Consider the following 25689-nt stretch of genomic DNA (forward strand, 5'->3'; position numbering starts at 1 on the left):
ACGCTTAAGAGCTTACCAAGGTGATTCTGCAGCTCTCGTGTTTGCCCATCTTCTGTTGGGGTAATGAGATCCCATATAAAACTTTTTATCTTCTCATCCCCTCTGTAGTGAACAAGACAATATGCTAATAGAGCTCGGCAAATTATCTCCACATCCTGTTCATTTAGTTGTCTCTTGAAGCGACCATGCGATAAAATCTCTCTCCATCGACCCCACCTGGTCCAAAGTGAAACACACATCAGTACTTTCAGGTGAAACACTCAGGCAGCCTGTAGATTTATTTTACAGAAAGCAGCTTCTCAAAGATTTTCATTTTTTTTTTCTAATTTTTCCTTCTATTTAAGTTATTGAGTGGAAATTTGAAAGTAATCTTTCAAACAAAACTCTGTGGGTTGTTTGTTTAAAAAACATGGATGACTGCTGTAGGCTTCTGAAACACACTACTGACAGGTACTCATACTGGTGTACCAACATAGTCATTTATCTTTTAATGTAGGAGAGAAAGAAGGCCTAAGATGATATTCACAAATCAACATATTTTATTTTAATATGCCTAAATACGCCTGGTTACATTTTCAGTTCCTATTCAAACATCATGGAAGTACAAAATGTTTTGCAATTATGAACACCAGGTCCCTTACTGAGCCTTATTTACCTACAGATTTTTGAGCCTGCCTGCAGCATTTACTGTAAACATTGCTCTCTTCTGTAATGAATTTACAGAGACTACCATAGGGCCAGTGTTAAATGTGCATAATCTCCTTTGAAAAAAGATTTTCTCCTCTTTTCCTTAGCATTTCTTCAATTGCAAATTGTCAGAAAGACTTATATAGGGTATACAATAAATGCATAGGCTAAATAAATATATACCACGTTATTTCAAGTTTAATCTGAAACTTAGTATGTTGACTGAGCATATTGAATGTGCAGTCCGTTTAAATATGTTCCTCTTAAAAGATAAAGAGGTTAGGAATTCAGAAGTATAAAAACATTAAATGGATTTAAAGGAACTCATTCAAACACAAAGCAAAGCAAAGTAGAAAGGCTATAAATGCTGTCAAGCAGAAAGGCTATAAATGCTGTTAATACACATGCTTATTTCTACTTAGATATTGCAACATGTAACAGTATAAACACAATCATACATGCACGTGTATCATACAGCCTGAGACAACCAAGGCAAATCTTACCACATAAACAAAGACATCTAAAGTTAAATTTTATTCATGTGATTAGCAGTATCTACATATTTTATTATGCCTTACATCTTTTGCAATAACTAACAAATCTTAATGCTTAGAATATCAAACGGATATAATACAACAGAAAACTTAATTTATATAAACACACATACACACACTCTACTTGGTCAGGATCTGCATTTATCTTTGCCAAGACAGCTAAAATTTATTCCATAAACAAAATATAGTACTTGGAAAACCACTGTTTCATAAGCTTCCAAGAATGAAATAAGAGCTATACCATACCCATAGACCAGTAAGTTTTTTTCCACCCGAAAGCACTCTGTTCTTCCATATCCATTGGAGCGGTCACAAGGCCTGCGGAGTTTTGGTTTATCATCGCCCTCACTCTCCACTTCAGACAATTCAGCCAGCTCATCTTTTGTAGCACTGAAAGGCCGTGTTTGTTTCCTAATTCTTGGGGTATCTATAACCAAGCTGTTCTGCAAAATTTCAAACAAAACTTATCAGAAATAGCTAGTAAGCTTTTCTTAAGTAGGTGGCTTTAGTTTAGATAGGAAAAAGTTCTTTCCAATTCCATTAATAGATATTTTACAAAGAGCATCACATAAAAACACATGTAAAGCAAGCATAATATTTTGTGCTGCTTAAGGCAATAAAATCCAAGTTTCATACCATGATGCCAATATATTAGTAATAGCCAGTACTAAATATCTCATTTGTTTGCACTGAAAACTTGCAGACAGTCCTCCATGGTCTCTGGCAGTAAAAAGGGGCTATAAAACCTTTTTAGAACTGACTGCATAGGAATTTCTCTAAGTGCGGGATACACCTTTCAGTAAGGTAAAACTGCCAGTCAGGTATTTTGCTGATTTTAGCGTAACATTTACGGCCAGAGAAACAATCAGAACAATTACACTATTCCAACTATATCTAGGTCTTAGACAAAAAATAACTCCCAAACCAAAAAAACAAAAAGCTACAAGCAAACAAACAATCCCTGCCCCCTCCCAACTCTTCTGGGATATTAAGGAGCTAAAAAAATCTGTGGGTTGATTACCCACGCACAGACTAACCAGCACAATTATAAACAATGGAATAAAATAAACCCCTAGTCTGATTAGTTGAGATGTTAATCAAAAAGCACCAAAAATACTTCACTGTTATCCCAGAATTCAACAATTCTAAAACATGTATTATAAAAGAGAGATACTTACTCTACCACTGATGGCTTCGATATCTATTTCTGCTTTTTTGGCCCATTTCTGCCAGAAGTTGGGGTCATCTAACGAAATATCAGTTCTGTTTCCAGATGCAACAAAACTAGCCTGTATTAAAAACAAAATAAAACTTACCAACATCCTACACGAAAAGTTAGTACAGTTTGAATGTGTGCTGCTAAAACTGCACTGCTTTATCCCATCAAAATATCCCAAGCAGTTGTTAAGCCTTTAGAAGTTACCTATAGTGCGAAGCAACTCAAAATATCTCCTAAGTCATATTCTCTCTCTCTCTCTCACACACACACACACAAAAAAAAAAAAAAAAAAAAAAAAAAAATCTAATGAACTATTTTGCATCATCAGGAGGGAAGAACACAAAGCTGCAAAATTTTTCTGCCTTTAAGTCTCAATCTACGTTACTCGAACAGAAGAAAATGGAATCCTTAGAAAAGGATTATTAGTTTATCAGTATTTGGGGATTTCATCACATGCAAAAGTACTACCTTGAGTGAAATTTCAAATAAATGTTTAAACTATCAAAAATTAAAGCTTGGGATTATGGAATAAGCTTAATTTCAGAAAGCACTAAAAAGATACACTGCTTTGGGGAAAAAAGTAAATAAACTAACAAAGTTCTAGCTCTTCTGTTAAAAAACATGATGATGCTTCCTATTTCTTCATAAGAAGCCTATTTTTTACTTAAGAAAACCTAGCAACATATAAAAGATCCTAAAAAACTATATGCCTATTTATAAATTTTCATTTATATTTTTATAAGTTTTCCTTCTGTTCTGCTTGTTTTTTAAATTGTCACAACTGCATTAGTGAAAACCCATGTTGCAATCTAGGTTATATTGCTTGAGAAATTAAGTGTTTTTTCATATAAATATATTTTTAAATGTTTTCCATAATTTGTATTTGTTGTCATAATTTGTACTGCTAGGAAATTACAGGGTTCAAATTCACTTTTTGTTCTGTGTTTTTCCAAATTCCCAACGTAAATTTTTGGATGCTACATTATTACTATTTTTCCTTCCCTCACCCATCACAAACTAAGAACAGATTTCAGCCAATTTTATTCTGCACATAATCACTCTGAAGATCCTTTATTCTTACAATTTGTTTATTTCTCTTCCCATATTTCAGAAGCACTCTTATTCTGCTCTTCCAATTCTTACCAAAAAAGTACAGGGTTCAGATCATATCCTAGGTATTTAATCTTATTAAATAGTTATCTACTTGCATTTTTTTCCCTTAGTTTACCTCAGTGGACATATAAACAAAACAATTTTTTAATATTCTTGGTTACTGCAATCCACCATATCACATCTATCTTGATTTTGCTCAATCATGTACCTTGGGTCTGGCAGTTGATTCAATATGAATGTGCAAATCACATTTAGCTATATGCATGTCTATGTAAGGTTTTAAATATAAGAACAAAACAAAAAAAAACAAATTAATAGACAGAACTACTGTTTTATTTCTTTTTAAATTATAAGCTTTATAACATTCTTCCACTAAATTTAAAATTTTGTACGCTCAAAGAACAACTTGCTGCTTCTGCACCTTGGCAAACGTGGAGCCCCTTCCTTCTGATTCAATCGTGATAGTTTTAGTACGACGTTGCAAAATTTGGTCAATGTCTTCCTCACAGAATTTAGAGCCTTCGTCTTCCTCGTCCATAATGGCACCATATGCCCCTCTTCGAAGCAGATCTTCTATTTCTTTCTTAGAGAGTTGTTGGATCTGAGCAAATGAAATAGATTTAAAAATAAACTAAGAAAAACTCCCTCAAAGCCTTTTCTATTTCTTGTTTCCTTCCAAAATCTAACTATGCCTACTAAGTTTCGAATTTAAAATCTAGGTTATTAAAAACACTCAGAGAAAAGTCTAATTGACATTTGAAATAATGTTACATGGTTACTGTGCTGATTTTTTGCAAGTACCTTTCTCTAGTCACAGCTACTATCAATGTAGTGACGAACATAAGTTTAAAAAAAATTACCTTTTAATACCACACATACATCTGAGCTTAAAGTAATACATTATACTAATTCAGGAAGATACAACAAGGCAAAGAGAAATTTTTCTCCCTGTGTTAACTCTGAAATTATCTTACCTTATGAGGTAAGAAATAACAACTCTATTTTAAAACAGAAAACTTATCAGAAAATACGACTGTATTTTGGTAATTATGTCAATCTTCATTAATCCATATCAGAAAACATAACAGAGATGCAAGCAATACAAAAAAATCATATCTTCTATAAATTAAAGCAGTTCCACATGACTACAAGAGCAAAAGGATAATTATTTCAAGAAATATATCTACATACACCACCAACACTGTTTTCTCTTCCGCTCATACTCTGCAGGACAGCCTTATCCAGTCCCAATTTCAGACTCGCTCTGTCGAACATCTCTCTCTCATATGAATTACGGGTTATCAATCTGTAGACTTTCACAGCTTTATTCTGACCAATTCTGTGACAACGAGCTTGAGCCTTTTGAAAGAAGGGAGAACAAAAATGGAAACTTAAACTTTTGTCTAATAACAGGATAAGACTTAAAGAAATCTGTTCTACTGTACTGTCATCTCAAACAATAGCATAAACTTGAAAGGAAGTCAATTCACATTTACTTAAATAGAAGCTATCAGATATTTCTCATACCATAAACACTTCTGTAAAAACAGCAGGTGGGCTGCTCTGTGCTGAATGCTGCTGAATGGTATCGCTCCAACAAAAACACCACATAAAAATGACCACTGCCACAATCTGTCCAATCCCCAGATATAAACACTAAAGAAGTTGTGACCTGAAAATTGATTCTAGTTCAGTGTCTAATTCACTGGATTAATTCATTGTTTGATTCTATAAATTACTCCTTTTTCTACAGATTACGCATGTATTATATAAAAATGCATTAGTTTCAACCTCAATCTCTTATTATTGGTTTTAATAAGCAATTGGAAATATTTTCATTTATATATTACTCTCCCATCCATTTGCATACAAGAATAAACATTTTCTTACATAAATCTACAAGATAAAAGTTTGCCTTTAGATTTCTACATTTTTTGAGTCTTATAGTCAAGGATGGCAGCAGGAGCATACAGCTTGTATGAAGTAAGAATAGTAAGAATACAGGTAGTGTAAACTTCATGTAAACCAGGATCAGAACCTACTGTATTCAGTATAATTATTTCTAAAAAGAAGAAGAAGAAAAAAAAAGATATATATTTTGGGCTTTTTGCTGTGATGTGATTACCTCTGAAACAGATGATCTGTCCAAGAATGGCTGAACTTCACTTTTTTCTTCAGTCTGTTTTGTCCAGACCTATTTCACGTGCTAATTGGATAACTGGACCTTCTATTTTTCTGGTCAGTTATCACAGTACCAACATCTAACTAAACTTCATTGCAAAGTCTAAATTGCATAAATTGAAAGGAAGGTTTTACCCTCAGCATTTCTTACACAAAGCTGTTTTGATTATATAGTTTTTTATTTACTTCAGGCTTACACGATTAATCTATATCCCAGGTCCCCTCTGGTCCTCATTACTTTTTTTCAAATATTTACACCTAGATATTTTGCCGCAAAGATAAATACCACCCATGGCTAGCAAGATTTACTAGTTTAATTGCATCCACTCACTTGGGATAGTTTTCTGAGGTCACTCCTATATAAAACTACAGGGTAACTGTACATTAATATGGGACCGAATTCTTCCCTAATTAAATATATATAAATATTTTTTTAATCAAACACTTCCACTTCTGTAAACTGTACAAGACAGCATATGTAAAACCTGCCCTCCAGCATTGTTTTATGCTTCCTGATGTCATGAAAATCTTAAGAATTTTTTTAAATTTTCTGACTTGGTTGCAGTGAACTGTTGCATTTAAGGAGAAATCACTCTGAAAGACGGATGGAATCTAGAAAAGATGACTTTCACCTACAGAGTATCCATCAATAAAATTTAAACATACACTTCCAAAAAAAAAAAAAAAAACTCCTGAACATTTTAAAATCATGCATGTTCAAAACAGATAAAATATTCCAAGTGACCAAATTTATATCGACTAGGTTTGTTTGCCTGCTAAGGCATCAACATTACTCTCACAAAAATAAACAAATAAAATAATTACCTGCAGATCATTTTGAGGATTCCAGTCAGAATCAAAAATTATACATGTATCTGCTGCTGTCAGGTTAATGCCCAAGCCACCAGCTCTGGTGCAGAGAAGGAAGACAAACCGATCCGAATCGGGTTTGCTAAACCGGTCAATGGCTGCTTGTCTCAGATTCCCTCTTACTCGTCCATCAATTCGCTCATATAAATATCTGCAAATTGTCATGTATACACACAGCACACACAGACACATGAAAATCATTATGAAATTATTTACAATAGAATAAAAAATTACAATAGGCCTCCTGCCTGCATATTTATTCTTTACAATCAGTAAAAGTGATGTTAACCTTGAATTCTGCTTATCAGTGAGGAACATAACCAGAAATCAAGACAGACTGCTCATATTGGTAGTAGTAAAATGCAGGTAACATCAGGAAGTCCTAACACTGAAATTCTAAGACAAATTCTTCTGAAAAGCAGAATTATTGTTCTGATTGATTAGTTTGATTATACACACCAGGGAACATGCATTACCACGGCATTTACTCGCACTATAGCATGCCACAAACTGAAGTCCAACGTGGACATTTAAAAGCTTTTCATGTGCTATTCTTGGGCGACTGCCTCGGGTCACAGAAGCCTGGCAGCGTACCGCTGTGTTGTGTACCCCAAACGGCCTGAACCTTACGGGTAAACTGTGGAAGCAGTACAGAGCAGCACTTAGCGAGCTGTGCCTGGATAAACTGCACGTTCTTTCTGTCAAGACCAAGAGAAACAGAACAAAAATGACCTCGCAGCACTTCTGCCACTGTCTTTGTATTTATCAAGGCTCAAAGAACTTCTGATCTCCTGAAGTAAAACTGCAAATTTAAAAGAACAAAAGTTCCACTGTCACTTCTTTTGTTACCTTTGATAACTACAAAGATTCCTATGAAACTTCTGAAATAAAAATAAATGTTTTGGCCCTGTTTAAAGAAGTGGTAAAATGCTTCTGCATGCTCTAAAGGGAATAAGATGCTGAATGTATATTTACTAGTCAAAAAGCTTTGCAACCTTTTTTCTTCTAATCAGCCATAAAATGGCACAGCAGATAACCCACAGGACCACAGGCATTTTGGCAGGCAGCCATCCATCTCCTAGAGATACAAGTCCTGTTGAGTCTTACCTCTAATCATGTGTGCACTCTACCATTTCTAATCAAAGCGCAGCATAAAGCACATTTTAACGTCTGCAGATTTCAGAAGATTCTACCTGTAGCAGTGATGTACTAGTCTAGCTGTTACAACCTTACAGACTAAGGAATATTTTCATATTGAATTATATGTACTACTATGAAGTTCGAATCAGTCAGTGCATTAAAATCCATCCATAAAAAACACAAAATGTTGAGCTCTCAGTTCAAATTAATAACTTCATGTAACAAAGTATAAAAGTTATATAAAATGATAATAAAATAGAAATGATAATATAAGCTGCAAATGACTTCCAACACACACTCCTGTATCCATTGAACAAAGGCACTACATTTTTTACTAAGTTTTTTTTAATGTTAGTTCCATATTACTAGACAATTCACTGACAAGTATACACTTTAAAGCAGTATCTACAAGCCAAAAACTGAACTATTAGAACCATAAAATCCAAACTTTTTATAGTTTTACAGGCTAACATAGCAACTACTGATTTTAACTGAGTTTAGGGCTAGATTTCACATGCTAAGGCTTCATACATAGTATTCAGTCACATGCATTGTGCATTGTTTCCCTTGGGTCTGCAGTATGATCAAATAGTGCTATTACATGCTAGAGTAAAAGCCAGTCTAGGGAACTGTTTTATGGCTGGCAGTAAAATCCTGCAAAATTCAAAAATGTAGTAGTTCAGTCAAGATAGGAAGTGAGAATTTTGCTTTTAAGAGTGGCCTAAATTACCTTATTGTAGTCACATGTTTCTTGTTACATTAATATAGAAAATAAAGCTCCAGTTATTAAACATTATGTACCTATATTTTATCAGGAGTAAGAAGCTATAATTCCCATAGAAGTACCTGGTCCAAGTTCAATATGGTGTAAACGAAGCACAAGTTATATGCTTCCTGGAGTTTAGACAAGCAATGCTGAGCTTGAACTTACAGTTTCTGATAAGCAATGTGTAAAATACTACACACATACAAGCATGTTTAATGAAAAAGCAACAAACTGAAGGCAGAGTTTACTCAACAACTTTTCTTTAGTTGCTCTCTAAAGGTTTTCTGTCACTGAGTAACTGACAGCATAGAGTGTAAGTTACAAAGTAATTGGAACAACAACAACAACAAAAGCGTTTTCCTATCTTTACTATGCTATAATCATTAATCCTGCACTAAACATCTACAGATACGCTCATTGAGAGTAACATACTATGAAGATAAAATATACAATACCTTACCTTTTATGTATAAGATAATCCTCCAAAATATCTAGACAGCGCACCATCTGAGAGAAGATAAGCACCTTGTGGCCTCCTGCTTTCATTTTTGGAAGAAGCTTATCAATGAGAACCAATTTACCAGCAGACTGGATCATTGCCTGTAGATGGAAGTCAGGAGCACTTGGGCTATAAGTTTCTTTAAACTCTCCAAGGATTTTCTCTTCAGCACCTACCAAGGAATATATATCAGTATCTTTACATATACGCACACAAGTATTTTCATATATACACAAGATAAGTCTCAAAATAAACATCTTATTTGTTTGTAACTTTTTAAACATGGGCAAAAAGCATTTATCTTTCATCCATAAACTGTTAACTATTCAAATGTTTCTGTTTACTTAAATCCAAACCTTGTCCTCCTTTCCTGTACTTACTAAACGGCTTCCACAGTTAAATAAAAGCATAAATAGCAAAAATACAAGCCATAAGAGACACTTTCAGTGACCTGTGAATTATATGTGACTTCCATCTTACTGCAATGGAATTGGGTGATGGTGACAAGGACAGCTGCACCCCAAAAAAATCTGTGACATTGATGACTCAGGGTCAGGTTTGTTTTTTAATCAAAGTTCAGAATGTCCTTAGAAATACTGCAATATTGCAATGCAAATTTAACAGATTTAATTGTGTACTATGCCTTTTTTGACTTAGTATTCAAGAGCAGGACTCAATGTTCAAGATGTAGTTATATTAATCACTATTAATTTCAAATATTATTATGAATAAGAAAAATTATTCAACTAGATTGGAAAAACCCTACAACATGGATAACAGGTATATACATTGTTTTGAGACACTGGAGTTGTCAGGAAGATTAAGCCATTGCACTCAAGCTAAAGGAAGTCTGAGTACAGCCATTTAAAAACAGGTCACAAATAATGCTGAAATAACATTGCTTTCAACTCAGACCTAGCTTGTGATTACTTATTTGAGGAGGAAGGGAGGAAGAAGTACTAATCTAGTAAAAGTCAGTGCTTATACTCTAAATATTCCCCATCAGCCACCGTCTGAGACCAGAAAGAACAAATTTCTGGGTGGATTTAAAGTCTAACAAGAACAGTTATTTCTACACTCTTAGAAAACAATAGACAGCTATGCAGTTCTGTTCAATATGGAAATCTTACAACTTCAGGCAGAAGAATATAGAAAAATACCCAAAATTAATTAAATCTCTCAAAATTGCAAAACCAGGAATGTAACTTATTTTTAAGAGTGCTGCTTAAAAACAACGAAAAATACTGCAAGCTCTTTTATCGCTGTGATATTTGAAATGGGACACGAGTCTCAGCAGCAAGAAGCAGTGTTTTCAAGAAGCAGTATTTTCAAAACCTTTTCTTAAGTCCTGCTATGATTGAAACCATAGCAAAATTTTAAGCTATTTAAGAGTTTTTTTTTCCTTGCAAGTAGGAAAAAAAAATATCCAAGTTAGTAATACATAAATGAAAAAGGAACAAACACTGACATAAATCACACTATTGTCTGCAAGAAGCACTAATTTTAGAAGTTCATTTTAAAAGAGTTTTACATATTGTTTTTAAATTGATGCAACTTTTCCAAAGAGCCATTATCTTATGGAAATTTTTTATTTCTAAATTTTCTGTGAAATTACATGAATAAGAAATTCACACTTCACGCCTTACATAATATGCAACTGCCTCAAGTTTGCTTTACATCCATCAAAAAATGTTTCCATCTAATTCAATACTTGGAAAGTCTGATCACAATGCAATATATTTCAAATAGAAGTTCTTACATGCTCTAAAAAGAAGTACAAAAGTAGGTTAAAGAAGAGGCAAGTCTTAGTTTATCATGCACTTACCTTTGATAAGATAAGGGTGATTACAACACTTTCTGAGTTCCATCATAGTGTTAACTAGATTGGGTACATTTGCTTGCCCTGCTCCCTTGGATAAGAAAGCAAAATTCTTCTCCAAAATTGCTCGATAATATTTCTTCTGAATATTAGTTAGTTCTACTTCAATTATAGTTTCCTCTTTAGGAGCCAGCTTTTTTTCTACATCTTCCTTTAATCGTCTAAGCATCATGGGTTTCAAGATGGCCTGCAGTTTCTGAACCTAAATGAACCACAAAAACTAGTTGGAATACAGACCAAAGTAATAGTATAGTGTAATTCAACAGTTTTTAAATCCACATCGTTAATTCTACATTTGTATGAAATAACTTCCAGGAGACTTAAAATTTTATTTTTAACTTCTAATTAACAAAGAGATTTTTGATGCACTCCAAAACACAAAGAGGAGCATTTTTTGGCATTTGTCAGCAAAGATCCTGGCTACAAAACCGGAAGACATAATCATTATTATTCTCACTCTTACCTGACATTCACAAAACTGATCCAAAAAATAAAAGTAAAAATAATCCTTCAGCATTAACTAAGATTCTGTAACAAACACCTCTTTTAATTTATCAGAGTACTTTTTCAAATAAAATCAAAGTTCTAAATATACTTCTAACAAAAAAAAGAAAGAAAAAGAAAAGAAATTAAGAGAAATACTTCAGCATTGTGGTTTTTCTTCAGAACATCCTGAAGATGATGCCTTGACTCGTTTAGCAATCTGAAAATGTTACTACATTTTTTTGCTGCTTTCTACCGTCTGCATAGATTACAGAAGTTAAATGCACGACAAAAGAACTCGTAAGTGATAGATGGGGGTGGGGGGGAGAAGGGCACCAGCATTCAGTTACTTAAGCTATTCGAAACAAAAATTATTGCTCAGGTAAGTTGCTTTTAAATACTGGAATGCAAAAGGAACTTCTACCACATGTAGTACCTGTTCCTCTGTTTTAAGGTCTCCAAATTCTTGCATGAATGTCGATTCAGCAGGAAAACGCAATGGCTCAAGAAAATGAAGGAGACTAAATAATTCTTCTACTGTGTTCTGCAGTGGTGTACCAGTTAGCAGCACTTTATGCTCCTATAGAGAAGAGCAGGGGAGATGGATGGAAAAAACCCCAAACAAATCACATGAGCTTATACATAAGCATTTAATAAAACATTTTTATTAATTCTGAGTGTCAAAATCTGAAAGTACCAATTCTGACTATCAGTAAGTACACAGGTAATATGCACAAACTGATTTATGAAAGAACAACAGTATTTTCTACTAGCTTTTCTTTAGATTTTCTCTTCTGACATCTGAGAGACAGTTCACCTAGTTATAACCAATTACTAAAGAAATGACTGAACAACTTTTCACACATATGTGATACCTATCCCAATAGTTCAGAAAAAACACACCAAGTATAAAATAGAAATGAAATTAGACAACCTATATATCTTCTTCTGAGAATGCACACTATGCGAATGCGAATTAGTATACTAAAGTAAAAGTCAGGTGGGAGAAAAAACTCGAAAGTAGCCATGGCACACCTTGTAGCAGATATACTCTTTCCACCCCCCCCAAACATATACATAAAGATTCATTGCAGCATTCTCTTTTAAAATATTGCCACTATATCATGTAATATCTGAAGTATTAGATAAACATCCTGTCTTAAATTCCACTACTTGCTTAATAGTGTTACAACTCACTTTTAACAAGTAACTTGTTTAATACATTTTCTAGCTTCTTTTAAATGTGTCATTGCACAAATACTTGCACAGAAACTGTTTTATTACTAAAGAGCGATCAAAATCATAATCAGACTATAAAAAAGCATTAACAGAAATATATTCTGCTTACAGCTAGTACATGCCCCATTTTAGTTCCTCAAAAACATACCAATATCCAGTCTCAAAAAAAGAATGTAACTGATAAAGAGTATCAAGAATAGGTATCTCCAGTCTTTTAGTAAACATGCTTGTGATAGTTACAGCACTTTGATACTATAGTACTGTACTTAAAAATATTTATAGAAAATTACACAGTAAAACCACACAAGTGATACACAGTCACTCACAAGGTTCATTAGCTTTAGTCCTTCCAAGAGTTTGCAATTTTTGTTCTTCAGCCTGTGCGCTTCATCAATAATAACACATCGCCACTCAATTGCATTGAGTTCCGGACAGCCACCAAGAATCATTTCAAAAGTAGTGATAATGGCTTGGAATCTGTATGTACCTCGAACGATGCGGCCCTAGAGATTTATAAACACACACCTTGTCATATTACCATGAACCCACTCAACTTAAAGATTTCATTGCTGAAATTTTATCCAAAATCAGACACGTGATTTTAGATCACAAATTGTCTTCCCATACATACCATATTTAAGTCTATACAATTCTGTAATTAGTACCAATGAATAGTCAAAAATACAATATTGTCTAACTAACAGTAATATTTAACCACTTCTTAATTACAGATACAGCCATCTAATAAAATTGCTGCAACAGAAGTTTGTAGGTAATAATACATTTTTAATTCCAAGAAAATCTGAAAGAATGATTGACAGAAGAAACCTACAGTCAATCAAAACGTGTAACAGTAATACATTTAGCACTCATATAGCAAGTAGAAAAATATCACTTAAGCCAATCAGAATCAAACACACACCTTTTATCTCATCTAACTTGCTTTACTTGATCAGTCTGACAAAGAGAACATGTCAGGCCTTCAATAAGACAGTCAGTATACAGTAACTCACTAGAGAAACAAGATATCATTTTAATATTTAAGAATTTGTTCAAAAGAGAAAGTTTAAGTTTTTAAAGAAAAATAGCCTTATAAACTTTGTAAAACAGCATGACAGGTTAGAAAAACTCCTTCCTTATCCAGAAAAAACAGGAAAAAAAACCTATTAAAAAGACTTTATCTTTTTTTCATTTCAATTAATATAAAGTAATTAAGCCAGAAAAGCAAACTGTAACACTAGCAAGGTTAGTTTACTCCAGGGAAAGGAAATTAATAGCTACCTAAAGGCAACATAGCGCTTAATGGGCTACATTGTCTTTCTCACTGTTCTGCAAATTCATTGCCCAAAATCAACACCGCATACAATTTAATCTGCACATGAATGTCACAGTCAACGCTACTCAGTTGCAAACTTGCTCAGCAAACTGTAACAACACACATCTTGCTGCAACCAACTTCACGCAGCTTATTCGTTAAGCATGTTAAAGACTGACACACGATCAAAACACACAATGGTATGGAAAGTGACTTTCATCAAGACACACATACAGACAACGAAAAGTGTACTTTTCATTATTATCATCTGAAACAAGTTTGGGGGTAAGTCAGTGGATGCAAGTGACATTACAATACCTGGGAGTCCCTGAAGTACATTTCATACTGCTGAATCATTTGTCTGCTGATCATACTTCCATGATACACTACAACATTAAGGTCAGTCCATGTGCGAAATTCTCTTTCCCAGTTTGTTATAGTGGAAAGCGGAGCTATGATCAGAAAAGGCCCTCTTATACCAGACAGGAGGATTTCATAGAGGAATGTAATTGACTGAATGGTTTTGCCAAGACCCATTTCATCCGCTAAAATGCAATTTCGTCTGAAAGTAAGATATATTTATTTGTTATTAGGGTCAAAGAAAGTATAGTCATTAGAGCTGTTACTCAAATGGAAAATTTATAAAAAACCAAAGCTCAGAGATACCAGTTTAAAACAATAGTCAGAACTGTGGGAGTGCAGAAGATGCACCTAAGCATTGCCCGTTTATGGTGAAAATACATACTTGGTACATAAAAACAGTGGTTTCTAATCGTATTTAGCACTTGCATAACCTGAGAAAGGAAAGTTCCATAGGGTTCTCCTAAATAAAACACACTAAAATTATTCTTTTGAGAATATTTCTACCCTAAATAAAGAAAATGAATTTAATCAAAGATTTCCTATATGTACATTCACCTTGAAAAATCTGCTAGAAACTAACGAAGATTCCATGAAAGTCACAGTATAAGCGATGCAAATTGTTCCATCTACATTCACACAAACGGAGTGCATCATAGCACCACTGTCAAATTTCACCCACTCTTTTTCCAAAATGGAGACAGAGATATATAACCAAATTATTACACCAAGCACCACTAGGTGCTCACCCTCAACCACATACATTCACTGAGGTGCTCACAAAGCTATGCAGTGAGCCGAATCACAGAACAGTTGGGGTTGGAAGGGGCCTCTGGAGCAAGTTGCCCGTGATCATGTCCAGTTGGCTTTTGAACATCTCCAAGGATGGAGACTCCACAACCTCTCTGGACAGCCCGTGCCAGCATTTGACCATCCCCGACAGCGAAAAGTATTTTCTTATTTTCAGGTGGAATTTCCAGTGTTTCCATTTGTATCTATTGCCTCTCATCCTGTCACCTGCCACCACTGGGAAGAGCCTGCCTCTTCCCAGCTCTCTCAGCCTCTCCTTAGGGGTCATGCTCCAATTCCTGAATCATCTTTGTGGCCTTGACTCAAACTGAGAATTTTTTTTTCCCCTCCAGATCATGAAACTATATGTCTAAACAGTATGCTCACTGACACAATCTCTAAAGAGAATGGAATTGATACTTTGGAAATAAAACAAGGAGAAAGATTCATGAGTAGATATCTGAATTAGATATAGGGAAAATTCTTACTTTGAGGGGAGAGGAACATCTTGAAAAATGGATAAGATATCTTCCAAACAATGATTATACTCTAGGTAGCATATTACAGCATTAATTACCAAAAGTTAATTTAGCTTATAATATAGGAAATAAAATTACCTACTCATCTTATTTGTGAGAACAAGTAACTTTATTTGAAATATATTTTAATTCTATAAATCATTTTGAAAGATGCAAGTATACCAGTGAAAGTATCATTTTAAACATCTTCAAAAATTTTTCATTGATTATTCTGATAGAAAATAACACATACAACAATTATTTTTCAATTGTTCCAAGGAGGAAAAATCCTTTATCTCCTAAAAGCGTGTATTTTTTGCGTAATTCATTTTTTGTTTAAATTTCCTCTCAGCCATTAAATTGTTTTCAGGTAGCTTAGTTTTATTCTTCTAAGGCTTGTTTTTTGTTAATCTTGTTGGTAAAATACAGTTGTACACTCAAATGAAGAGAAACTTCAAAAAAATTTTTTTTCCAGTTATACCTTTGTAAAATGGAGAAAGGTTAAGATAATTTTTTAAAAATATTTATTAATTTCATATTCTTAAAATTTATATTAAAAATATTCCATGCATATACCTATTGTACCAGTTGAATAGCAGCCAGTTAAGTCCTTCCAGTTGATATTCCCTGAGCTGATTGCCATTTTTATATTCCCTGGACTGTTCTATCTTCTTCCAGGAGTTTGGAGGTGGTCGGTCCTTTAAAAGAAAAATGAATATATTTGCAAGTTTGCAAATAATTATTTTTCAAAACAGTTTTACCTATTAGTTCTTGAGTGTAATCATTCAATTTTAAAGATAGGAAGGAGTCCCTGTTAACATTACTTACTAACGTGTGGAAACCTGAAGTTTATTGTCTATAGAAATGAATATTTTGAAAATAAATAATACAAAATAACTGATTTCTAGAACTAAAAGCATAAATAGCTTGACTCTGGCAATCTGAAACATTTATGCAACAGTGAGTCTTCAGAGAACGTGTTGAGAATCTTTAACATCTCACTTTGGAAGCCTGAGCGATGCCTGCCCTTAGACCACAGCCACCCGAACACTTGAGATTACCAGGATCCCAAAAGTATAAGCAACTCTGTATTCTAAGGCTGTCCTTCTGAAATGGTCTGAGCCAAGCTACGCTGGGTTACTGCAGTCCGGCCCTTTCTTTCAGCCCCAGTGCTGGTGACCGATTTTCACCTGACCTCAGTTAGCCAATTCAGAAAACTAACATCAGGACGACAAAAAGTGAATCTGCAGGTGGTTTAGTTCCCTGAATTCACCATGGGATCAGATGAAGGACAGTACCAGCAAACATAGGCTCATGATATGAAGGACATGAATGACACGAGACTGTAACAGAATCAAGATATGATCTTCCTCGTGAGCTCAAGGAAAGCTGAGAGCCTGTATATATACTGGATCCCCAGCCTGGAGATTCAATAGGCTGGCAATAAGCTGAGCAGGCAACATAGCAGAGAAACCACGAACTTTTTGATTGATGCTTGGTAGGACTCCAGGGGAAGACAGTGTCTTCAGGTAGCTTTTGCATTCCTACCTGAATATACTGACAAATTCAAGCAAAATACTTTTAGAAAAAAAGTTTTTTGATCCGCTGTACTCTCAACATTACTCAATGTTTATAAAAGCTCATGTTTACCCAAAATTCAGGTGGCCCAATTTGGTAGGTCTGAATTCTGGATCTGAATTCTGCATCTCTTTATGGCCAGCATCAGCATTAACCGACACTACCCCGGCCTGCTGCAGTAACTGTCCTTCCCCAACAGCTGTAGCTTCTTTCCCTCACCCACAAGCAACCATCTGGCCACTTTCTCACACCACTGAGAGCCACCTCCAGCTCTCAGAGCTGCAGGCAGCAAACACTTCCTTGTACTTTCTGAAGCCTGGGGAAGAATAAAGAAAATAAAAGAAAGAAAAAAAAAAAAACAACCCCTGTTGCTGATGCTAAGATGGCTGTCAGTCTTACAGTTCTATTTTAATCATCGTTTTCTTTCAAAGCCAAATAGGGCAAACACAGATGTATAAAGCTCTTCATATGCTGAAATGGCAGCATTTTAAATAAATATTAGAAAAACAAAGTGCACATAATCTAGAGGCTAAACATGACTTCTACAATTATCCATGGGTGAGAAAGCATTAAAATAAAATTCAAAGCCTATAAATTAAAATACTGCGCATATTCAGTTTGGTAGGGTAAATAAATTAGAACAAGTGTTGCACTACACCACGCAGGACATATGCCTTACTCCGTGGCAATAGGATAACTTTAAATAGAACTATTTTCTTTTCTCCCACCCTATGAAACCAAAGATTGATAATTTAATGATAAAACAGATTTCCTCATTATACATATTTCCTCCTTTTAGCTAGACATTCATGAAAAGAAGAAAAATAAAAGCAGGAGGTAATTATGGAATCTGTTTGACAGCTCTCCGCCAATTTCCTTCAGTGTTGAAGCACAGGACAACCCTATAGAGAAGAAAGAACACTTATATTTTATTCCCTTTTCCTCTCATCATAATGATGTTTATATTTTGTGATAGACAATTAGAATGTGTTGCTCATCACTCACTCAACAGCTAAGAAAGCCATAATACTTCATACTTTTCCCCAAAGGAAAAAAAATGACTTTTTAATTAACAGAGTAAGTAACAAATCAAATGAAAATATTTATCTATGCCTACTTGAATTCTTTTTTCCTCTAGGTAACAAAGTTTACAGATTCTTTCCACAGATGGTCAATAAAGCTTACGTTTTAATACAAGAATTTAAAGTTGATAAAAGCGCATCCAATTTGCCAAGACAAACAAGTAAATTAAGTATAATTTTACCAATCTTCTTGAGTCAGGCCTGGAAGCTTGCAACTGTTCAAATTCTTCTATTTTTGCTTGATCTACATCTTCTTTCAGCTCCCATGTACTGTCTTCGTATGGCAATGAACACCATTTTACTAAATAGTAAACAACAGGCTGCAGGAAAAAATTCTGAATGTTATCAGCTTTTAATTTAGTATATAGACTGTTAATATGACTTCTATTTGAGCAGTTAATTTACATACAACCACTGGAAACAAAACCAGGTTTTTGATGTTGTTTAAAGGTAATCTGTGCTAATTTGCGTAGGTTATCAGTTCCCAGATTCTGTGGTAGAATCAGTGCAGTGTTTTCTATGTACTTATCCTTGCCTTCTGATATTCAGCTATTTTTTGTAGACCCCTGGAGCCAAAGAGAAATTTCTAGAGCATGTTTTGATTCCACTCACTCCTAACTAAATCTTGGTCTTAGGAAAGTTAAATTACTGCAGTCACCATGTATGTGGAAACAGAAAAATCTAACCACAGAGCTGCTACCTAGAATGTTTCCTTCATTCTCAAAATGCAGCTACATAGGATCCTAAAACAGAAATCTTGCACAACAGAAAGCTTTACAGGTCTGCTGTGACACATACATGAAAATCTGGAAAAAAAAAGTCTAAAGATAGAGCTTATTTACTGATTTAAATCAGTTTAGCAAATAAAGCCTTAGAAGCTAAATTAAAGTGATACTTCATGAAAAAAATAAGGAGAAGATTTGTGTCAATGACCCTTTTTTCTAAAAATGTAGTAATGACAAACGGGCTGCATACAGTGAGCAGTAATTCTAACTCCCATCCACTCTTTTGAAGATTAATGCAGAAATCATTGGCTAAAAGTTTGCCAATTTTGCTACATAACAGAACAGAATTAGTTATTACAGCTATCTCAAGAGCCTTAATCAACAAACCCATTGGTTTTTATTTGCTTCTCAGACTCTTGCAGAATTATCATTTTGCTTGATTATGTTTTATGCATAATTTTTAAAATTTTCTCATCTCATGCTTTTGTTTTCTAATAGTCTTCCAAAAGAGAAGTATCAGGTTCAAAAAAGATTTGATAAACAGAGAGAAAGGTCCTTTGGTAGGTAGCAAAATCCCTGAGGATTGCCAAAAGCCTGAGGACAGAGCTAGAGAAGAAGGGGGAATCGTCACTGAAGACATCATTTATACTTTGCCTTCTTGTGCTTTCTTCAGCAAGTGACCGCTTGTCACCATCAGAAAAACAGGAGAGCATATAGTATCAGTCTTTTGTCTGAATTCATGTGGCAATTATTAAACCAAACCTTTGGCTACTATTACATACTAGTACTAATAAAAATGGAAGCCATTGCACACTGATTTCTATTTCAAAATAGATCATAAGTACAAGAAATTACAATGTCCCATTAAAAATAACTTTTGAAATTCAAAAATCATTAAGGTTTTACTTTGAAATACGCTAAAAATACAACTACCTAAGAAGATGCAGCTCTGTGTAGGGTTGACTTGCTTTAAGATATATTTACCTCACCAGTGTCCTTGTCTTCACATACAGAGACTTCTAATACTCGGTCTACTTCAACATAGTCAGGATTAAAAGGTTCTTCTTCCATCTGCATTGCAAAATTAATAAAATCAGTTCCAAGCAGGGAACCCAAAAACATTGGTATACACTGAGACTTAGCATACCCATTTTTTGCTGTACACAAAAATCTGATTAGCTGTAAATGAATTTGTCAGTTGGAAGCCATTGAGGCTTTTGCACATATCATAAAATCACCACATTTATAAAGATAACTATCATCGAAGTGGGATCTGACACTAGAATAGAAAATGTAGAGTCATTGAGGGAGGAAGTGCAATAATTCAGCTGTGTCTAGAAGTTTGTACAGTATAGAAACTACCCATACTGAGATGATCTTTTCTCTTATCTTTTCCCATCTTAGGAAAGAAAAGCCTTTCCCAAGTCTTTCCATGGTCACTAGTAGTTAGTTACCAAAGAATCCTGTATTTTAAATTGTGCAAGTGAGGTCAATTTATTGATTGCAGAAGACTTTCTCTTAAAATTGTATCTATCTTCAAGAGTTAAAAACAAACAAAAAACAAACAGCGTTCCCCCACACCTGCTACAACTCCAAACCCAACCCTGATGGCTAAATTTTACTTCTCAACATTCAGCTATTCAATTTAAAAATGAAGTCTTAATCACAATCTTAACAGGGAAAAAGGTTTCTTTTAATTGCATATTTCATACTCACATCTGCAAAAAAGTGAGCTCTTTGCGCCTGCCTTAGTTTGAACCGCTTTATTTTCTGTTGGATTCTTTTATCCTTTAAAAGCTGTTGTTCTGTGGCCCATTCACAGTGGAGATAGGAGCTAAAATTACAAAGATTAAGGTTAATATATTAGTGAAAGCAAAAGCTTAGTATATGCTTTTAGCAAACAGTTATAACCATACAGTTTATAAACCTGAATTTCACTCAAATAAGAGAATATTTTATCATTTAAGACAAATCTTACTGTAAATGTTAAAATTACTAAATTATTAAGTCTATTTACTCCTCCAAATAATCATGCTATATCTAGGTAAGGTAGTTACTTTTGGCCTAGGATCCAGAGAATTCTAAGAATTCACAGATTACTTTCAAATGATCTGAGAAGAAAAGCAAGTGCATTTAAAGTGATCTTACATTAACCTAATTTTAATTCTGCTACCTTACTTGTATCAAAAAAAAAAAAAAAAATAGAAACCCATATATTCAGAAAAAAAAAATCACTTAAGTACATCTTTCAGAGATGCAAAGCACTTAATGGACTGGACTTTTCCATGTACTACATGTGAACTCCTCTCTTCGTGGATCCCACTCAAGTATACAGCTGATCAGCTAAATGATCAGGTTGGTGGGCACTAGAGCCCACATCAGGAAGGCTCATGCAGTCAGACTGTGTAGTGGGGAGGCACGTAGGAGCAAAGGCAAAGACAGAAGAAAGCATGAGCATGCTTTTCAGTTGTAGCTGCACCACCTCACAGTACCCCAAGCAAACCTTTCTGAAGTTTAGGTTGGTTTGACAGAAGTCTATTTTCATCAGTTCTTAATTCTCAAAAGACATAGGACTCTTCCCTAGAAATACAGAAGAGCTGACTCTCAGAAGATGACTTGACTCTTTAAAAGAGCTAAAAAAAAAAAAAAAAAAAAAAACAAAAAAAAAACCTTTTCCTTTATGCTCCGAAAAAACGTGGGACTGGAGGCTCCAAAATAGTTACATTCATCACCAAAAAACTAATGAAATTACTCACATATATAAAATTAAACGTGCTTGCCTTTGCAACCCTAAGAGCTGAGTAGTAACAGGAGGATGGGTATGAAATGGAGAAGAAGAAAATATAGAAAAAGTTGTTCTTTTTACAACAGTAATACTGACTCCCACATCAATCTCCTAGATGCATGACACCGAATCTAATCTATGTTCATGAAATATCTTCGATTTCAATTCACGAAACAGACCTTCATCTCAGGCAAAAATCCTTTGTTGAATTTAACGAACACACATCCTCTAAAAATTGTGCTTCTTTGGCGACACCTGTCAGTTTGTCAGCCTCCACTTCAGCATATTGATAATTTGTAAATGGTTAACAATATGATTCAGATTCTTAATAATTTCAAAACTAAATATGTAAAGAAAAAACTCAAAGATGACAAAATCTGGTCATAAGTAATCTTTAAATAACACAAAATTTGAATATGGCATTGTCATTTAAGTTACCAACTTTTTCAATGGAAACTTCTCAATACTTACTAGTTCTTGTACTTTACAAAAAACTCTTCTGTTTCCACTGTCATTCCAGCAGACACCTAAGAAAGGAATTTCAAGGGATATGTAAAATGATGGACACAGACCACACTTTCAAATAAGCAATTTTATCCTATGACATTCACTTACTTCTTTCTTTATTATCCTAGAAGATAAGATTTTGTCTACAATTGCTGCATCTTCTTCACTTGGATTCTCCTATAAACAAAGGAGAATAATGACATCTTTATTAATAGCAGTAAAGATACCCTGCAAATCGATCAACCTCAAAACCTTCATGCACAAGTGGTTTGTTAAAAGATCAACAATAAAGGCAAGCTTGACTTCTACCAATAACATTATCAGCCTGGGAGCAAAACAAATTAAGTTACATTATACATATTCCACCTTGGATATAGATTCATCAGTTTTATTTAATAAAAAAGAAAGAAAACAAGAAGTAGACACCTATTATTACCTATTTCATTCAACTGATACCTGATTAATACTACTTAGTGTAAAAAAAAAAAAATACTAAAGTATTTCTCTCTTGATGATTTTTAAAAATATGTATATTTTTTTAAAGCTAGATGCTTTCATAAGCCCACCTTAAAAGGAGGATTTTCCAGATTCATACCCAGAGAGAAATACATGTCAAAATTCAGAATGTCTGGCACTTCCAAAAAGCATCAGACCCAACACTCACTTGCCAAACACATTTATAATACAAGCAGCAGTGATTTTGATGCTTTCCAGAAACACTGTGTATGCCCTAAACAGTTGATCTAATGCAGCTGACATATCCAGAATTTCTTTACACAGAGATGGAAAGATAAGGACTCTGGCAGACAGGTTAAAAAATTAATAAAAGAAAAACAATACAGTGTGTGTCAAACTCCATTTAATAGATCTCCTCTGAGCCCAGAAAACAGAAACACACTGGGGAATCGGGCAGACAAGGGTCATGCTTGTAAATTCCAGCAGGGCTTTGGTGTGAAACAGCTACTGAATTACTCAGCTCTGCCAGGACTGGCACTGTGGTTCCAGAGCTAATGAGCCAATCTTTAAATGTTGCTTACAGTAAAAAGTCACCTTCCCTCCTGCCTGACTCCTTCCAACCATGCTGTCCTCCTCCCTCCCTTACAGCTCTGGCACTCCTTCACAATTGTTTCATGAAGGCTTTTTTGCTGTTGTTTTCCTGCTACTTTATTTACCTAGAACGGTTCAACAAGAAGTTTGAGTACCAGAGGTGGCACAAATTAAAAAGAGAAGTGAGAACCTGAGGGGGAAAAAGGCAGGAGTGTGCTTTTACAGTCTCAGTAAGCAGAGGCTCTATCGCTTTTATACTTCTAGAAGTCAAAATAATATATATTTAACACATGGCCTTTTCACATGTCTACAAAGCACAACACATTCCTCAAAATATACTTATCCTTAATTGTGACTTCAGTTAATTTGACAATTTTTAGCCAAAAAAGAAAAAAAACGCCAAACAAAAAACACTGTAATTAGCCCTTACTTCCAGTTCTTAAGATCTTCGGCAAGATGTCACATTAAATAAGCTACAGATTAGTATTAATAAGGTTTTCCTTCCAAATTGTGAGCTTTATTCATTAAATTCATTGAGACCACTGGAAAGTTGCCACTACAGAGCAAGCCAGATTTTACTTACAACAAATAATTGTAAAGGCTGTTCAGCGGGTAAAGGAGTAGAATTCTTTTTGATTTTTACAGAAACTTTAGCCTCCTCTTCTGATTGCTTTCCTTCTCCTTCTTCAGCATACTTTTTCCTTTTAACCTGACGATTTGATCTTCTCTTCTGCATATAGTAAAATAAAAATAGTTTTTTTTTTTTTAACCAAAAATCTCCCCTAAGATGAATTGCAGATTTGGGGATATTTTTTAAGCAATACTTTAGCTGTATCTAAAATCAAAGGTTAAGGATGTGAACCACAGAGGAAGCAGTCAAATACAGTGTTTCAATCTATAAAATCACTAACTTTTCTTAGATTTTACATATAAATGTTTGATAATCTTTGCTTTTAGAGCTCAAAAGCAAACACTGAGTAATATTTGAGGGTAGACGAATAAGGCTGAAAAATAACAGGTCTCTTCTAAGAAAGTATCAGTATTTCAAAATAATTTTATAAGGTAGTAGAAAATAGTAAAAGTGTCTTACTGTCCAATAATCTATTAGTAAAAGATACAAAATACGCTGAAATATCTATTAAACAACACATACAAATATTACGAAAATTTTCAGAAATTATAGGAAGAAATTATTAGATCATGATAAATGCTGATTTGATTGCTAATAAATTTTACTGTTTTTTTTTAAAAAAAACATTTCCAGTTCAACACATTCTCCTCTACCTTAATCAGACTTGTTTAAAAGCAGCATTTTGCTTGCTTTGCTTTTATCTCTCTGGATCTCCCACTGTTGTTTCTGCAAGAGTCTGAGAACAAGCAGCTCCAGTTTGGAAAAAAAAAAATATCCTGCCCCTTGAACACAAAAATTTCTTCTCATCTCACTGCTTCAAATACTTACGTTGTTTACACACATCCTCTCACCATTCAGCACCAGGATGTTAAACATAACATATTTAACCATTTTAAGACTGATTTCTAAACCCATCCACCAGATAAACAACAGTTACAGAGTCAAAGGAGTCAGTTAAGCTAAAACCAGCTACAATTTGAAAACATTGCAACCTCCTTAAGAGCTGATCATCACAGAAATAAAATCATCGAAAGAGAAAATGGCCGATATTAACAAAATGCATTATACTGAGTTACACACCAAAGTGTTTATTTATTTAGCCATTGTTCATTGCAATGTATTATAAGTTAGAGAAAAACAAACTGAATTGGAGGGAAAAAAAAAAAAAAAGCTACTCTGTCATATACCTATAGGGCCACTGGCTTCTATAGCAGATTTTACAGTAACGGTAAGACTGTAGCACAGGAACTTTTTTTCTGGCTGTTAAATTCAACCTTTAGTCTGGCTGACATCTGGTAAAATTAACAAATACATTGGAAGTGTTTTAATATGATAGAGATATAGTACAGTACATTCAATATAGCAAAATACCAAAGAATGAGTATTACCATTCTTCTAGAGAAGCCGGAACAGTGTAAAAATGACAATACTTATTCAATCACTTTCTTTTATAATAATGCTGCCAGATTAGCTATTCTTTGATAAAAAGTGGGGGTTTTTTAATGCAAAAAGAAACGAAGTTTACGCAAATACTAAAATATCACACTACGGTTACATCAACAGAAGCTTGCTAAAGAAAGTGAAAGTTTCCCAACGGAATGCCTGCTAACACCATCAATGTGCAGAGAGACATGGAGTAGGAAAAGAAAGATTAAGAGCCAGATTCAGGTTTTTACTCAGTAAATATTTGTTGAAATTTGCAAAACCCACTGAGGCATTAAG

The 25689-nt window shown here is 34.3% G+C and overlaps 1 protein-coding gene across 5 annotated transcripts in view; it reads right to left on the bottom strand.

Annotated features, from left to right (window-relative positions):
• The window catches only part of CHD9 (chromodomain helicase DNA binding protein 9), a 100993-nt gene that overhangs the window by 22471 nt on the left and 52833 nt on the right, over positions 1–25689 (bottom strand). For all 5 annotated transcript variants that reach the window (XM_062586880.1, XM_062586878.1, XM_062586879.1 and 2 more), the window contains 18 exons: positions 23920–24066; positions 22398–22466; positions 22254–22309; positions 20714–20831; positions 19982–20068; positions 18455–18592; positions 16189–16310; positions 14264–14507; positions 12957–13133; positions 11828–11971; positions 10855–11110; positions 8991–9201; positions 6580–6775; positions 4765–4932; positions 3995–4174; positions 2420–2530; positions 1488–1684; positions 17–216 (listed from right to left, as the gene is read on the bottom strand). In XM_062586880.1, the coding sequence (XP_062442864.1) occupies positions 17–216; positions 1488–1684; positions 2420–2530; positions 3995–4174; positions 4765–4932; positions 6580–6775; positions 8991–9201; positions 10855–11110; positions 11828–11971; positions 12957–13133; positions 14264–14507; positions 16189–16310; positions 18455–18592; positions 19982–20068; positions 20714–20831; positions 22254–22309; positions 22398–22466; positions 23920–24066 (2821 nt within the window). The remainder of the gene's footprint in view (positions 1–16; positions 217–1487; positions 1685–2419; positions 2531–3994; positions 4175–4764; positions 4933–6579; positions 6776–8990; positions 9202–10854; positions 11111–11827; positions 11972–12956; positions 13134–14263; positions 14508–16188; positions 16311–18454; positions 18593–19981; positions 20069–20713; positions 20832–22253; positions 22310–22397; positions 22467–23919; positions 24067–25689) is intronic.

This window comes from Rhea pennata, chromosome 13, assembly GCF_028389875.1.
Source record: "Rhea pennata isolate bPtePen1 chromosome 13, bPtePen1.pri, whole genome shotgun sequence".
Classification (NCBI taxonomy): Eukaryota; Metazoa; Chordata; class Aves; order Rheiformes; family Rheidae; genus Rhea; species Rhea pennata.